The 17,302-nt window shown below is 40.4% G+C and overlaps 1 protein-coding gene across 3 annotated transcripts in view; it reads left to right on the top strand.

Moving 5' to 3' along the window:
- The first annotated feature begins 6,339 nt into the window (after positions 1–6,339).
- pcdh19 (protocadherin 19) overlaps positions 6,340–17,302 on the top strand; it is an 81,782-nt gene continuing 70,819 nt past the window's right edge. Inside the window, exons 1-2 of one of the 3 annotated variants that reach the window (XM_020923494.2) lie at positions 6,340–8,474; positions 12,954–13,281. In XM_020923494.2, coding sequence (XP_020779153.1) covers positions 6,343–8,474; positions 12,954–13,281 — 2,460 coding nt within the window. In that variant the 5' untranslated portion in view covers positions 6,340–6,342. Of the gene's footprint in view, positions 8,475–12,935; positions 13,282–17,302 lie in introns of all 3 variants that reach the window. The other 2 variants (XM_055159667.1, XM_020923493.2) reach the window with 2 other exon arrangements.

Below are 17,302 nucleotides of genomic sequence, written 5' to 3'. Positions count from 1 at the left end.
GATGATGCTTTTCTATGGCATACCCCCTTCCAGAAAACTTACATAGAGCACCTTTAAGTACAATGCAAAAGAAAAAAAAAAGTACAAATTTAACAGCAAAATGTATAAAAATGTTGTTCAGTGTAACAACATGGAATAACATGAAACAGTCTATGCCTAATGCATTATGTAAAAACCTGTAATAATATATTACACAAAGCTGCTCATCTCAAATTAAATATGATCACGTCAGTTGTGACTGTTTTACGCAAGGTGCTTAATAGGAACTAAATGTAGTGTCAAATAAAGTATTGCCATTTATTTCCATGTACGTGCCAACGGCTATCATACTATTGATTACATCTGTGGTGATGTAGGTAACTCAGCTTTGATTTGATGAGACTTATATTTCACATGTAGGATGACCTTTTCTCATAGTGTTCCTTTTATAGCCACATGTTAATGTCATGGTTTCCCCCCCAGCATGTTGTAATTAGGCCCGAGCGCCAGAAGCTGGCGAAAGGCCTATTAGTATCGCAAAGCGATGCTCCTAATGGTCAGGAAGTGAAATGACGCAACGTGCCCCGTACTGAAACGTGGACCCTCGCCATAACGTAGGAATGCACCAGAGCTTTTTGAAAATGCATAGTTTGTTAGCCAAAAAAAAGCGATACATTGTTCTTGCATCAGAATTTGCTTCTTTCGTTCTTCTTCTTCTTCTTCTTCTTCTTTCCAAAAATAAATAAAATGGCTTATCAACACCTCCAAATATTTGAAAAATACATTGCACGTAGAATTGTGAAACTTGACACAGAAGTAGATCATGACAAGACAAGGAAAAAATATTATGACACCAGCTCCATTCGCTGCACCAGTGGTCAGCAATATTGGATTAAAGTTTGCTAAGCATAAGTCAGCATTTTGTGTAAACCTCATACTTTTATGCACTCCTCCTAAGGCGTTCACCTGAATGGGCTTAAATTTGGTCCACATTATCTCAAGAGGCAGGACATCAAAAGTTATCCACATTTTTGACATAGGTCTCTGAGCAGTGAAGTGACAAAAAATAAATGGAAATTTTGAGATTTTGGATATTTACAAATTGCTCCCATTTGCACAAACAAACTCCGATTTCAATGAAATTTGAAAAAAATTTTAAACTCCCTGCCCTAAAGCTAACGATAGTAAAAAAAAATAAATAATTTGTTGTGTCGATGTCTCCTACAAATTGCAATTAAATTTAATTTCTGAAAATTCAATTTTTCCATCCTGATCCAAAAAGTCAATGACACCCGTGGCATATATATCTTATGGAGTTGCCATAGCGATGACATAAATTCTCCATGTTATCCCAATGGTAAAATCAACAAATTACACATACTTTGGCAGATTTCACTCAAATCATTACTCGTGGGTTCACACCCTGACCCTGAACAGACTAATGTAAGAAAATACAAAAATGGGTGCAATAGTGACCCCTAAACAATTTGTGTGGAACAATAACATTTTAATCTGTCAAATCTGTCCTTGCCAGTGGGTCATCCTTACACAAAGTTTGTCATATACTTTGTGTGTTTTTTAAAAATGAAAAATTTTGAAAAATGGCATGGTTAGGGTTAGGGTTGGGACTAGGACACAGTGCTTGCGTGGCACGGCATTTGCAGGTCAGGCTTGAGTCTATGTTTATTCTTAACTATTATACTCAACTTCATGTTTTGTTTCATTTTAAGTACCTGTTCATACAATCTGTGCAGTTTTTTTTTTTTTAACTCTATTGTATATCACAAACATAAACAATGTATTGGTAAAAACAATTGCAATTTTATGATAATTTAAAGGACCCATATTACACTATTTCTGGATCTATATATGATATAATGTTGTTTCCTCATCAAAACCACCTGGAATTCTGTAACTGTTTAATTCACAGATGTTTAACACACAAACCTGCATATTCAGGCTGAGTTTTTAAACTGAAAACACTCTAGTTCACTTGATGATGTCATGTGGTAATACAGAAAGTGCCCTACTTTGTTTTTAAACTCCATAAACCTTCATTAGTGTCATTTGGATAATTTCAGTCCTGGCATTGTTAATCTCTGCTGAACTAAAGATAAAAGGCAGCTGTTAACTTGAAAAGTACCACTACATGACATCTCAAGTTGAAACAGAGCTTTGGAGATGTAAACAGACTAATTAACCAGGATTCCTCAAACATGCGTGAATGAAACAAAGCACAAATCTGGATATGCTTTTGATGAGGTAGCAGCATTATAACATGGGTAAAAGCTCACAAGAATCCTTTTTGTGTAATATAGGACTTTCATGGCTACAGGAGTTTTCTCAAATACAAATAATGAAAACTAACAACAACTCAATTCAATGCACCCGCCCTTTCAACACAAGAAAATGTCGGGATTTTAGTGCAGTCCAAAAATCAATAGTGAACAAAAGCAATGGGAAGTATATTGAGGTAGACTGCTGCTCGTAAATAAAGTACAGTATATTCTGCTCTATGGAGCTGGAAGACAAAGAAATACAAAATTTCTGTAGTATAGTTTATGATCAACATGGCGCCTGGAGCATGAGGGTTGGACCAGGCTGAACTGCAGGGGTGAGGACATAAGCTACAGTGTGAACCCTCTTAGCCCTCAGCATGCTGTGGAGCACTCCAAATTGGACCAAAAAGTTTTCATTGGGCAGATGGCCGCAGGGTATTTGGTAACCCACACATTGTAGGGTTAACAGCAGTGATATACAGGGTGTAAATCATGACACATGTATATATACTGAATGGGATAAGGTATTGACAATTCAGGTATGTGTTATTACGTTATTTTAAGAAATGGGCACATAAAGATTACAATTATAGGCTACATTCTAAAGTTACAAATATTCATATTGCTGACAGCTGCAGTTAAAATGTACATTACCACCAAGTTTCCTCTGCTGTAAATGAGAGAGAGGAAGGGTGGATGAGCTGCAGTACAGTTTACAGAGAGATGTCTAATATATGTTATAAGGTTCTTTTTTTAGACCAAAAATTTGTTTTCATACCTGACAGTTTCGACTGCTCACTACCGCTCTTCCTCAGAGTGCTCACGTGATGTTGCTGTGACATTTCCGATCAACTGATTTATACAGGTTTTGGCGCTGTCTTCCTACTGGTGGAGACGGTATGGCAACACCATCAGCATCAAGCCTGTATAAATCAGCTGACTGGACACATCACAGCAACATCACGTGACCACTCTGAGGAAGTGCGGTAGTGAGCAGTCGAAACTGTCAGGTATGAAAACAAACTCTTGGTCTGAAAAAAGAACCTGATATAAAATATCAGAAGACCAAATGTACCTCATTGGACTAGATGTCTTATATATTTTCCAACAATATTCAACTTTATTATTCATTCATTCACAAATGTCTCCAACCAGTGCCAATAACTCTCACACACACTCAGTTTAAGGTAAGATGAGCCTATCTTGCACAAGGACACAACAGTCAGAATGTGAATCAAAACTTTTTACAGTGCTGTTATGAGAAAACCACTCAGTCTGAGCTGTGGTCTCCCATGTCTTCATTTCATACATTTTAGTGGTACATGCAGCTCTTACATTATAATTACTATAATATCAAATTAAATGCAGAAACATGTGTCAGCTGTTGCAAAGTCATTGTATCTTTTTCAGGTTTTCAAGGGTTAAACCCCTGAAAAACATTTCTTTTGGTGTATTGGTAGGATACAGGATGATAGGATAAGTGTTGTACTTTGTAAGGAGGTTACCCTCAATGAAACAGTAGCTCAAGGCCACCACAGGCACCACACTGCTCCTTGTTGTTGTGCTTCTGGTTGTTGGTTAACAGTCTGACATTGAGTATTTATGTGCAATAGAGATGCTCAGATTAGACAGTTTGTGATAAAAAATAACTATTCTAAGAAAAAATACGTATTTCAATCAATGCCACAATTACCTCTGAAGTGTTTAGCTGTGAATTTAGAGACACTTCATCTTTGATTCTTGCAGAATTATTCATAATCATAACTCCTTCAATTTTAAACTTTGACAGGAAATTACGCCTTTAGCCCTCGCAATCAAATACACAAAATATTGTATTTCTATGTCTTATTTTATTGATTTAGTCTAATATATTTAATTTAATCTTAAAAAAAAGGCATAAATGAATATAAAATATGAACTCTATCCAAGCGTTGACCCCATTTCTCCACCCACCACAGTTCAATCTCCCTTTATTGATTAGCATTGAATTGGATATGGCTTAGCACTAATTCGCCTTTTGCACAGTGAATTAATTGTGGTCAAATGGCCGAGTTCTGATGTAAATGCAAAAAGGAAATTGATTTGGCACCATGTTTCATTGTTATTCTTATGGGCACACACGCGATGTTGTTGTTGTTTTGGGGAGGTGAAAGAAATACACACAGCTATGAGGAGTTGGGACCGCTGTGGACGCTAGGTGTCACCCTTGCGACTTTGAAATCGGCCCGGTGTCGGCAGTGCTGTGATGCTGGTGAGGGGAGCAGACAGAGGAGGAGCGGAGAGGCCTGGCTGACGCGTCTGTGTGAATGAGAAGATTTGAGAAGAGTGAGCAATATAGCAACATGCAGGCGTGTCGATGAGCGTTGCATTTTAACCAAGAGTAGCTTTACTATAATCAGCCCTGTTCGCACCTTTGAAAACCCCATTAATTCCCAAAATTACTAGAATTATATAGCTACTATTAAATGTCGTATTTACGCAAAATAGTCAGTTTAATACCGTTAGATGCCATTAAGAAATCTGCTGCTTGTACGTGGGCTTTAAATAACCAATTACATCCAAAGTGCGTTGCGCGTAATAGTATCCCTTCATAATAACACTGGCTATCATAAAAAAGAGATGCAGTCTGGGCTTTTTTTTTTTTTTTTTTTTAAATAATAAAGAAACCGTGTTGTGTTGCCTATTGATCCAGTGGAGAGATGTAAGTTCAGTCACACTCAAGTATTATAATCGATATAGGAGAAAGGCTCATAATTGGAAATCGTCTCACCATGGTTGTGTTATGCGATAAAAGATAAATAAAGGATATATCGTAGTGTTGAGACTTGTAAGGGCAGTACACCAACACGCGTAGGGGACTTGGGAAATATACGCTTCATTCAGAAAGATTAGATCTGCTCCACATATAGACTGATAAAAATAACAACATGAATAAAACGCACCAAGTTTGAGACTAATGAGAAAAAGTGTAGCATATCACCCTTGGCTCTAAGAGGGAAATACTTTTTTCTATACTCAAGGGATACGGCAAAAGACTCCCATGGGTGCCCGCCCCGAGAGAGGTGGAGGGAAAGAGAGAGACCCGACTTTTGGGACTCATCTAATATCACCACTTCGTGTTTCAACTTGTAATGCAGTAATTGCCCGTCGCCTAGTCTATCTGCAAAAAAAGGAGAGGAAGCAGGAGAGAGAACAGAACAGGTAGTTGCTTGCTGTGCTTGGCCCCGCCCACCAGCACTGAGAGCCTCCTGTGTAACCTCTGATTGGCTGAGGGGAATGCGGGTCCAGAGACTGAGCGCTGGGCTTGGAGACGCGCGGCCGCCAGTTTGCGCCAGTGAAGCGAGAGGAGCGCACGTTCGGAGAGAGCCACAGACGCACACGACACACTGACTGCTGTCTCCTCCTGGATAATAGAGGCTTCTTCTGCTGCAGCCTCAACATGGCACGGCTTTAGGCGCAGCGTCTCCTCCCTCTGCGCACACAGCGGATTGCTTTTCCCCCGCTTTGGACTCGTTTTCGGGATATTTTGCAACCTTTTTCAAACTGGGAAATAATTAAACAGATAAGACTCGGGCTGAAAAGCTTATTTGGACTTATGCGATGTGGTGCCATTCCAGTGCTCCCCAGCACTGTTCCTTAACATCTAAGGACTGAATATTTTGTGCATCCAGACAAGTAAGATGTGCAATTACACCCATTCTGTCTTTTGACCATATTGGAGGACTTTTTTTCACAATTCTGTGGACTAACACGCTGAAAAGGATTCATATTCTGCGTTAACTATCCGTTGATACTTAAAAGATGAACAGTTTGTGCTGTGAGTCGTGCGTAACGGTCGCCTGACGGGTGCTTCGTGGATTTACACGGCTCTGACAGAGTATAGTGTGAATCTCCGGCATGTTCCCGGTGCCGCTGCAGTCCACTGGAGGATGTGCTCTGAGAGTGAAGTAGGACACTTGTTAGAATTTCTCATGTTTAACAGTGGACTTTTTGAATGAGATGAGACCGGCGTTCTGTGGTTCTCGTGCGTAATTGTCCACAACCAGAGCGAGAAAAGTCAACAGGTTCAAATCAAAGCAAGAAGATGGAGTTAATACAGTTAATCTTGCTGTTCTTGTTGTTTTGGATCGGAGCCGAGGCTGTGATTAACCTCAAATATGGAATAAACGAGGAGATGAAGCCCGGATCTGTGATTGGGAACGTGACGAAGGACGCACTAAAGCAGGGATTTCAGATTGCACCGCAGCCTCCGTACCTGAGGGTGATTTCTAATTCCGAGCCGCGATGGGTGGAACTGAGCCCGGGCGGAATCCTTACAACCCAAATGAAAATCGACCGGGACGTAGTTTGTCGACAAAACCCAAAGTGCATTATTTCCCTGGAAGTGATGTCAAACTCTATGGAAATCTGCGTCATCAAAGTTGAAATAGAGGATTTGAATGATAACGCACCCAGATTCCCCACTAGCCACATTGACATTGAAATTTCTGAAAACGCCGCCCCTGGTACTCGCTTTCCCCTAGAGGGGGCAAGCGATCCGGACTCAGGTGTCTTCGGAGTGCAGTCCTATTCCATCACTCCCAATGAGCTGTTCGGACTAGAAATCAAGACCAGAGGCGACGGCTCCAAGATTGCAGAGCTTGTCGTGCAGAAATCACTGGACAGGGAAACCCAATCACATTATACATATGAACTGAGCGCAGAGGATGGAGGGGACCCGCCAAAAATAGGCGCGGTCCAGTTAAACATCAGAGTAATAGACTCCAATGATAACAATCCAGTGTTTGACGAGCCAGTGTACACAGTCAATGTAATGGAGAACTCTCCCGTTAATACTATAGTGATAGACTTGAACGCCACAGATCCGGACGAGGGCACTAATGGAGAGATTGTGTACTCTTTTAACAGTTACGTCACTGAGAAGACAAGGGACGCTTTCAAAATTGACCCGAGAACTGGGGTCATTACTGTCAACGGCGTTTTGGATTATGAGAGCACACAAATCTACGAAATAGACGTTCAAGCCAAAGATCTGGGTCCCAACTCCATCCCTGCCCACTGCAAAGTCACAGTCAACGTGATGGATATGAACGATAACCCGCCCGTCATCAGCCTGCTGTCACTCAACACGGAGATGGTGGAAGTTAGCGAGAACGCACAGAGAGGATATGTCATTGCGTTAGTGAGAGTGTCCGATAAGGACTCGGGGGCGAACGGCAAAGTGCAGTGCAGGCTCCAGGGCAATGTTCCGTTCAGGCTGCAAGAATACGAGAGCTTTTCCACTATACTTGTGGATGGCAGACTTGACAGGGAGCAGAAGGACACGTATAACCTCACTATACAAGCAGAGGACAGTGGTATACCTCCTTTACGCGCCACCAAATCCCTCGTAGTTAAAGTTACCGACGAGAACGACAACCCTCCCCTTTTCTTAAAGCCACACTATCAAGAGATGGTCATGGAGAATAACTTGCCCGGGTCCTGCCTGTTGGAGGTGGCAGCTGAGGACCCGGATTTAGGCATGAATGGCACTGTGTCATACTCCATAGTCCCCGGTGAAATAAAGCACATGGATGTAAACACGTACGTGAGTATCAACCCATCAGGCAGAATCTATTCCATGAGATCATTTGACCACGAGTACACCAGGACTTTTGATTTTAAAGTTTTGGCCCGGGACAATGGCAATCCATCACTGTCCAGCAACGCCACTGTTCGCATTGTTGTCCTGGATGTGAACGATAACACCCCCGTCATGACTAACCCCCCTTTGGTCAATGGCACCGCTGAGGTCTCCATCCCTCGGAACGCGGGAGTGGGCTACATGGTGACCCAGGTAAAAGCGGACGACTACGACGAGGGGGAGAACGGGAGACTGACGTACACGATTTCAGAAGGAGACAGGGCTTATTTTGAGATAGACCAGGTGAACGGAGAGGTGAGGTCCACGCGGTTGTTTGGAGAAAGCGCCAAATCCACCTATGAGATCACTGTGGTGGCTAGGGACCACGGGAAGCCCGCCCTCTCCGCGTCGGCCTACATTGTTGTCTACCTTTCCCCGGATTTGAATGCACAGGAGTCTATTGGACCAGTCAACCTGTCCCTCATCTTCATCATCGCCCTGGCTTCTATAGCAGCCATCCTCTTCGTCACCATGATCTTTGTGGCTGTTAAGTGCAAGCGGGACAACAAGGAAATCCGGACGTACAACTGCAGGTACTGATCAGATCTGATGTGAGGCGGTAGGGCTGCACTTAAAAAAAAAATGAAAAAGGAAAATGGCTGTAGGTGGCTCAAAGTGTAGCCAAATTTCCAAACCAAAGCATAGTTTGAATACTCATTGCATACTGCTGTTTTTATAGTAAAATTGATAATTTGTCAGAATAGGGGTGGGTGATATTGACAAAAATAAATATTCCAGTAACAATATTTAGATGATATCATGTCATTCCCATAGAAATGTGCTAAAACATGTCTTAAATGTGTTTGTTGAGGTTTAGGTGTCAAACAAATTTGAAATCCCCCACAAAAGTACAGCATTTTTACTTTATACTATTAGTTTAAATTTTTCGTCTCAACTTTTTGCAAAACTTTTTACTCTAAATGATTTAGGCCTACTTAATATTAAAACGCCGCACGTATTCAAAACATCACTCACAATATTATCAGTATTATGATAGTTGGCCCACCTCTACTCAGACGTGTCCAATAACGGATCGATATACTCTTACATGAGATCATTTTGTATCGTACAGTGCAGCCCTATCATTTCTATGTGTTTTGAAGATGGTGTAGACAAAGCATGCTACGCTGAGGCTGCTATTCTCTATGTGATTGCTTTTGTGATGTAGCATGTATGAAACCACAAAATCAACAGTGAAAATTTGCTTAATCAGATGTACAGCGGAAGTTCTTTTGATATTTAGCTTCAGGGCCCACTGTTCCATGCTATGGCAATATGAGTGATTGACTGATTTAATCCACAGAATGTAACCAATTGACTCGTAAATACCACCGCCCAAACTGTCATGTCCAATTTGTGGCGGTGGTTGCTGACAATTAATGCCCCCCGACTTCAATATAAACCAGCAGTAGCAGACATTTTTATGGTTCATGTGCAGCCAGAGCGATTATCTTTGGCCACTGTAGGAGTCCTTTTCTATTGCACGATCATGTGAAATCAAATCAATAACATGACATGGAATCATTTTGAAGTCGTCATTGTGAATGCTCGGAGGTCACCTGATTATTATTTTCCAGGTTGTGCGCACAGAGATGCTGTTTAGTTCATCAATCTAAGCATCGACTCTGCCTTTGATTTCCCTGCGCCATGTTACAAGTATAAATTTACATATAGATTGGGTTTGAGAATTTAACCTGGAGCTATAATCATATTTGGCTCTAAACATAATTTGGTCAATTTGAAGCAAAGTTACACAGTTTTCCAGCTGCTAGTCATAAGGAGACAAGCTATGTGACAGTATTGCAACTGTATTGATTAGATGACACTGTAGATAATATTTATTGATTGGTTTTAATTACAATCACGTTTCAAAATCACATATTATCACAGGCCTAGAGCAATACTTAATATGTCCTCACATGACTCCCATTTTGTTTTGAACCAAGTGAATTAGTATTAACTTAAAAGTTAAAGGTGCACTTTTCAGGTATCCATGGCCAAAAAATAAAAAATGTTATTGTTTTTTGCACACACTGGACAATTATGATTTTTATTGATTTTAATCACAGTCAGAGTGGGACTGACTTAAAAAAAAAAAAACTGAATTAATTGAATTTGATCAATTGCCCAGCTCCATCTGCAGCTTGGCCTGGTGGTGTGAACTGCTTGTCTCCATGGAGATAGATTAATTTAATGCCATACTATAGAACATTCCAGGTGAAACAATAGCATCTCCATGGAGACAAGCATGTAGGTGTGCCTATACTTTCAGAAAAGTTGCATAGGGCACTTTAAACAAAATTAAGAAAATATTTAAAATACAATAACTGCATAATTGCTATGGGACTAAACTAAACAACCAAAATCTTAAATAAAATCTACATATTTTACCATAATAATTCAAAATTTTAAAATGACAATCTAGCTTAACTGGTCCAAATGGCTGGATTACTTTAGGGAGGCTCAGTGTTAACCTCCAGGCCTCAGCTGAAATGAGAAGTGAGGTCTCTTATTGGCACAGGCAACAGTAATGGGCACAACAGATTGTGAATGCACACTGCTCACAGCACTTGTGTGAGAGGCCTTCCCTGCTGGGCGCTTTAATCACTCCTGATACAGCCTCCTTCTCAGTTGCCACCTTGAATTTGAACAGCACTTATCTCAAATTCATTGCTTGTCCCTCTGTCTGCCCTGGCTGCCTGCCTCTGAAGATTTCTATTCTACAAGATTTGAATTTTGGGATGTGCACACTGGTGACTGAATATAAAAAAAATGAAAGTCTTCTTTATTATTCAAACACTCTCTAAAAAGAATGTCAAATTTCTTTGGTGTCAAGTTATTTTAGATCTGGATGACTCGGATTTGCTTTCATTTCACCTGGTCAATAGAAGGGCTGAATTTTTGAAAAAAAAGAAAAGAAAGAAAGAAAACATCTAATCAGAATTTTTCTGACAACCATTGAGATTTGATTTATTCTTCAGTTTTGTTAAACGTGCACATTGTAAACACATCCAGGAGATTAAGATCTGAGAGTAGACTGAAACATTATCTGATAAACTAATACAAGAAACCCATTCATTTCAGAACACTACAGGCTTAGCATAGTTTTACTTCATAAAATTAGGTATATTAGTTGTTTACAAAGAAAATGATGGTGCTTATATAATTTGCAGCCTTTGTGATTTGCCAATTGCGACCATTCAAAAAACCTTTCCTTTAATTTAAGTGTTAATATATAGTTTTTATCAGTCTGGTCTCATTATCACGTACATGATCTAGAGATTTTGGTTTGTTCTGGTTGTGATTTCAATACTAAAGAAAAGAGATACTGCTAAAAGTTATTGTTTCTTTTTTTTTTTACTGTTCAGGAATTTTTTTGTCCTTTTTATGTCATCTCTTTTCAGTATCAATACTTGTTCATATGAGTATCCAGCTTCAACACTAGTAGACAACCCTAGTTTAATCAAATTTTAGCCCTTTTAGCCCTCAGTTTTATTCACTTGTTTTGCTCTGCTTATTTTGTCCTTACAGTGCTTGCAAGCTGAAACATTTTCTGAGGTAGCAGTTGCTATAAAAAAAATCTGATAATTGTTTTATTTTTTTACCCGATGCATACATTCGGCAGTCCTAGTTATGAGCATGGTTTGAAGCAAGGGAAATACTTTTCATGTTTATGGATTTTAAAGCAAGGATAATAGACCATATGCTCCCCGCTGTAAGGATAAGAATTTAGTTGGAAGTAATACTAATGGAACAAACACCACATCGTAAGGAATATGTCTACTGAAGTTAGGCAGTCATCGCTGTAGAGATAGCAGCATCTGTTCACAGGCTCTAGACTTGTAAAAAGTGCAAGTCTGTGCAAAGAATGGTTATTTCCCCCACTCTGAGGACGCTTTGATGGAACATGGCTGTGTTGCTCATTTGCTCCTATTAAACTCAAATGACTTCAGTTCAAGTTTGCAGCAGCGAGCCAAAGCAGCCTAAATGAATTTGAATCTGCAGTTCTCTCTCCATACTGCCAGTGGACTGCGCCTGATAATGAAAGAAAGGAGCCCAAATGGAATTAGTGTGGGTTACTGTACGTGTGCTTTGAATAAAATTGCATAGACCGGTAGTGCTGTTGCCCGGTCTGAACGTCGTGTTGTGGCTTTGCCTGTGTGGTCTTGGCATGTTTGCATATTGTGTGCCTTGCCTTTGTGACTTGTTGTTAAGCATGCGAACGCAAAACAAAGGGATGGGAAAACTATCTCAGTGTTAACTTTAAAGTGTGCGGTTCTAGCCCTGGACACAACAAAGCAGACATAATCCTTTACAGTGATTTGGATAGTTAGTGGGATTTTGTGTCATTTAATCTCAAATAAACCTAATGTTGGCCAATATGGCCATATAGTTGAATGTTTCCTATCAGATAAAAAGGAGACATTGTTGTCCTCAAAGAAATGCCAAGAATTTCTTGCTGAAAAATACAAAACATAATTGCAACAATTATTCTGATTGCATTAATAATAACAAACCTTCCTTCACTGCTTTTTGTCTGAGTGATTAGAATAGATTTACAGACAATTTTGCAAAAAGGCTGTAGGCTGTAGTTACATTTTGTTTACATTAATTTCCTGTGTTTTGAGCTGATTTTAGAGACACAAAACATATAAATCAAAGTAATCAATAATTCTTTAAAAATACTTTGATTTGAAAGCTAATCAAATGAAGATTCACACAGCATACTACTATTCCTAGTATAGTATTATGGTACACTGATATTCTGTAAGCTACTTAATGTGGAGTTGTGTATTGTTATGCCCCACACGAACAAATTAGCCTAACTACATTACTCTTGAGCACAATAAGCGCAGACTACAGAGACAAAACTGGCTTAGATCAAGTGTCCACGGTGGAACAGTGCCCTTATTGGCATGGAACGCTGGCACCGCTTCTTTTGACTGTACAAACAATAGCTGAAGACAGAGCACTGCTTTATTGAGTCTGTTCAGTTTCTTCTACTTGCGCAGGGTGGCGGAGTACTCCTACGGCAACCAGAAGAAGTCCAGCAAAAAGAAAAAGCTCAACAAGAATGACATCCGCCTGGTGCCGCGCGACGTGGAGGAGACCGACAAGATGAATGTGGTGAGTTGCTCCTCTCTCACCTCCTCCCTCAACTACTTCGACTACCACCAGCAGAGCCTGCCCCTGGGCTGCAGGCGTTCCGAGAGCACCTTCCTAAACGTGGAGAACCAGAACTCCCGGAACGCTGCCCCTAACCACGGCTACCAGCACCCCTTCCCCGGACAAGGTCATCAGCAGCCAGACCTGATCATCAACGGCATGCCCCTGCCCGAGGTGAGACACAACCCGCTTACAATGTTGGGTCACTGCTTTGGGCTGCACCAGACAGCATCCAATATGTAGTGAAAGTGGAACTACCCGATTTTTATAACCAAAGACCTGGATGCTGTTACAGTGGATTCTGTTGTAAAATATTTTTGCTGTTTAGTTCTCAAAGTCAGTCAAGGTCAATTTGAAATCTCAAAATATTATCTTTCTACTAACTGCCAAAAAAAGTTCTACCAACCAATGCAAATTAGCGATTGGGCGTGGTGAAAACATTCTCATGATAGCTGTAAGAGTAATCCACTACATTTTTGCTAAAAAGTAATGGTAACTATCTTGATGTTGATTCAAATAGAGCATGAATGTGAATGCAAACACTAAACTGCAATTGCAAGTCTTTTTTTATGATATAGCCAATATAGTCCATATTTTAATTTTGTATTTTATAAAAACACAAAAATATTAATATATACTCCTCTAGCTATTAACTCCTTCTTGTCTTTTTTTTTAACAACCAATCAGATCGTCCCTTTTTGACTCAAAAACGTGTAAGAATAAACCACTAAATTCTGCCATATTAAAGTCTAATGAAAGCAACATATTATCTTTCGTTTTCCACCACTACAAATCGGGTAGTTCCTCATCTTAGCAACCACACTAGCGTTTGCAATCCCATCCTCCTCTCACAACTTAGCCCTGCGCGCCCTCGTGAGTGTAGTCAAATGTCTCTGTTTTATTGATGTTGCAGCTAAGCTATTCAAAATGGCATGCGTGACTATTTGTCAGTAGATCTGCGCAGAATCCTTCCAAGGCATTTTAAGGTGGCCTGACACTGAATCTGACCTGTGACTGAGCGAGCACTTTGCCAAGCACAAATCTGGAGGCCTGACAAAATAGATTATTCGGCTTCACTTACTCAGCCAGTGCAATTTTTCACCTTATTTTTTTCCTGTTTTCTTAGCTCCTGCAAAAAAGCGGACAACTGCGAGGCGTCTGTGTACCTGCCAGATGTATTGACCAGGCTAATCAGCTAGCATTGAGAATCATCATTGCTTAAAAGCTTTCTTTGTCCATTTGGCTGTAGTTGTTTTTTCTCTTGCATGGCTATTATGTCATTATATCACCCATCACATCCCATGCATGGCTCTATCATACATTTTACATAGATTTGCTCTTCAAGCAGAGTTTATTTGCACACCAACTGATCTTTGGTCTATAGATTTTTGAATGTATAAACTGCTCAATTGGATTCTTTAGACACTCTCTCGCTTCTCCCTGACCCACTTCTTCATTTCCACAGAGAGCACGGCGGACATTTTTGTTTGCACTTATCCGCCTTGTTTACATATCTATGCATTTTTTGCTAATGCTGTAGATGACTCGCTTACAAACGCGGTGATTGACGACTGCAATTTCTGTTGGGAGACGATGGTCAGGCGAAGGGGGACGAAGGGGGGCAGAGATGGTCTTAAAACAAGAAACGCAAGATGGATATTGACGTATTGACTGGGTGATATGCAGAGATCCAGGCACCCATGGATCGTGCGGGCTCAGTGAGACCTACTTACAGGCATGCTGATTTACTGGGGCTGTCTGGGATGGCTCCGCTGCTCTTGGAGTGGAAGTGTGTGTGTGAATACAGCACAGGTGGAATGGAATGAGAAATGGGGGAGAGACGGAAGGGAAGGAGAAAGGATAGAGAGAGAGGAGAGAGAGAGGAAGGGAAGGGGGGGGGGTCCTATGGTTTTATCCGGTCAGTGGAGGCATAGGTGAGGGAGGGGGGAGTGGGGGCGAGTACATGCAGTGACCCGTATGCTGTGATTGTGTTTTGCTGGCGGGGAAGCACAGCGCAGGTCACCACCAGTCTCTTCATAGCCAAAAATATATGAGTCTTATGTCCTGCTTGTTGATGAAGATTGCACACTTGGGCCAATCCAATATCATTTCTATGTAGGGAGATGCAATATTGTCAAAATTTTTTTTAGCTTGTCTCCATCTCTTATAGAGATGCTATGGCAGTCCATTTAAATTGTGCTAAAATGTGCCTGTAAATGTGTTTCTTTAGGCTCAAGTGTAGCAAAAATGGTAATATAACAAAGTGCAAAAATATACCCTTATATCAGTTTTGTATATTTTTAAATCAATTTCATTCATAGATGATATACTCAGTATTCAAATTTTGTGTATCTCCAAAACAACAATTGTGATTTTCAATGCATGTCCCACCTCTATTCGTGTGCCTTAATTTCACCAAGATGGCTACTGATATGTAGTCAAGCTGGAACCACCTAGTGCCTCCAGTCAATTTCATTTCTCTCCAGCGACTAGGTCAGGAATCGGAATACACTAGATGGTTTGCAAAAAACCCTTGAAGTGCGAGTTCGGGCATCAGCCAAACAGCGAAGAGACATACATTCTGTGTTGGCAACGATTCTCGAGATCGAGGATTTAAAGTCAGAACAAAGAGAATATTTGCTGAATTTTATCAAGGGAAAAGATGTTATTGCGCTTCTTCCTACGGAATTTGGGAAAGCTTAATATACCCTCGTTAACCTCGTTACCGGCGTATTACATATGTCACGCTCAAATAGTAGAGATTGGTTAAATGAAGTACTCGCTTACCGTCGAGCGAATGAATTCTAACGCTGTGAGGTCAGATGGTTTCTACTGAAACTGGCTGATGAATCAGGCTAACTGATATAGGCTTATGTCAATTTTCAACATTTGATTTACAATATTTGCTCTGTATCAGTGATAGCGGTGGTTTGGAGGCTGAAGGTTCAATTCCTTGCACATCTCCAGTCACGCTGTGTCTATGGCTGCTGAGCGATTGTTTGTTAATATAGAAAACTGCCCAGTGATGTAGTGAAGAATTTCAAGAGAAATTTTGCCAATAGAAGAATACATTGCCTTAATGGAGTTTTATAATCATAAATCAGCTGAAATGTTTGTTTTGACAAAATAGTTGCCAGTTATCTCATGAATAATGTGTTTATTACTGAATCTTCACAATGTTAAGACAGGCTAAAACACACTCTTATTTTACATAATGTGAATTTATGATCTTTTTGCAATCATACAATTTAATGCAGTTTGCGCCACTTTGCCGTTATTTACAAGCTGTTAAATGTCTATGCCCTCTGAAATTGGCCGTGATTTACGATAATTTCAGACTCCTAAAATCTATCTACTGAACTCCCTCTTCCCACCAAATAAGCGGGGCCTTTTATTTGTCTGAGCTAATGAAAAAGTGCAGAGGGAGAAGACAACTAGTGCCTGAGATTGATCCGAATGCTTCCATATGCAGGCCGCGCGCTGGTGTTGATAGAGCTGTCTAGGGGCAGATCCTCCGATAAGAGAGAGAGGAAGAGAGACAGTCCGAGGCAGGTGTCTGGGGCCTCAGTGCATTACCCCATTTTCATATTCGCTCCTGATTGGCTGAGGAGCAGCGGGGGCCCGTTTAGCATGCAGCGCTGGTCCACGCCCGCCTTGCACATGATGTCGACAAATATCTCTTTGACCTGCCTCTCGCGTTTATAGGGCTGGACTGAGAACAGAGGGGAGCGTGTGCGCATGAGAAGTGGCTATGAAAAGCAATGGGGCACAATAAAGGGATGGGGCAATGTCAGATTTTACTGTTGGGGTGATTGGGGGAAGGCATTTTTTATCAATTTTAACAAGTTCAGTTTTTTAAAATTTAACTTTTATAAAACTTAAATAAAATAAAATACAACATAAAAATTAAGCAAAGATTTAAACACAAAAACAGTTGCATTTTTACATTAATTCATGAGGATGTAACAATATCCAAATCTCACAGTACAATATTATCACAATATGCATCTCACGGTACGATATTTATTGCGATATTTTGGAAAGGCTGATATAATTGTACTAGATAGGACGCTTTTTTTGCTTTTAAAATACCTTGACAAGATTTTGGTGTGAATTATTACTGTCATAATCACAAGAATTCAAGTAAAAAACATATAACTTCATGTTGTTTGTGCTGAAATGAATCATGGGATAT

This window comes from Boleophthalmus pectinirostris, unplaced genomic scaffold (genome assembly GCF_026225935.1).
Source record: "Boleophthalmus pectinirostris isolate CB_2022bp ecotype Guang Dong unplaced genomic scaffold, ASM2622593v1 HiC_scaffold_23, whole genome shotgun sequence".
NCBI lineage: Eukaryota > Metazoa > Chordata > Actinopteri > Gobiiformes > Gobiidae > Boleophthalmus > Boleophthalmus pectinirostris.
The sequence above is the reverse complement of the archived record's forward strand: the minus strand, read 5'-3'. Positions and strand labels throughout refer to the sequence as shown.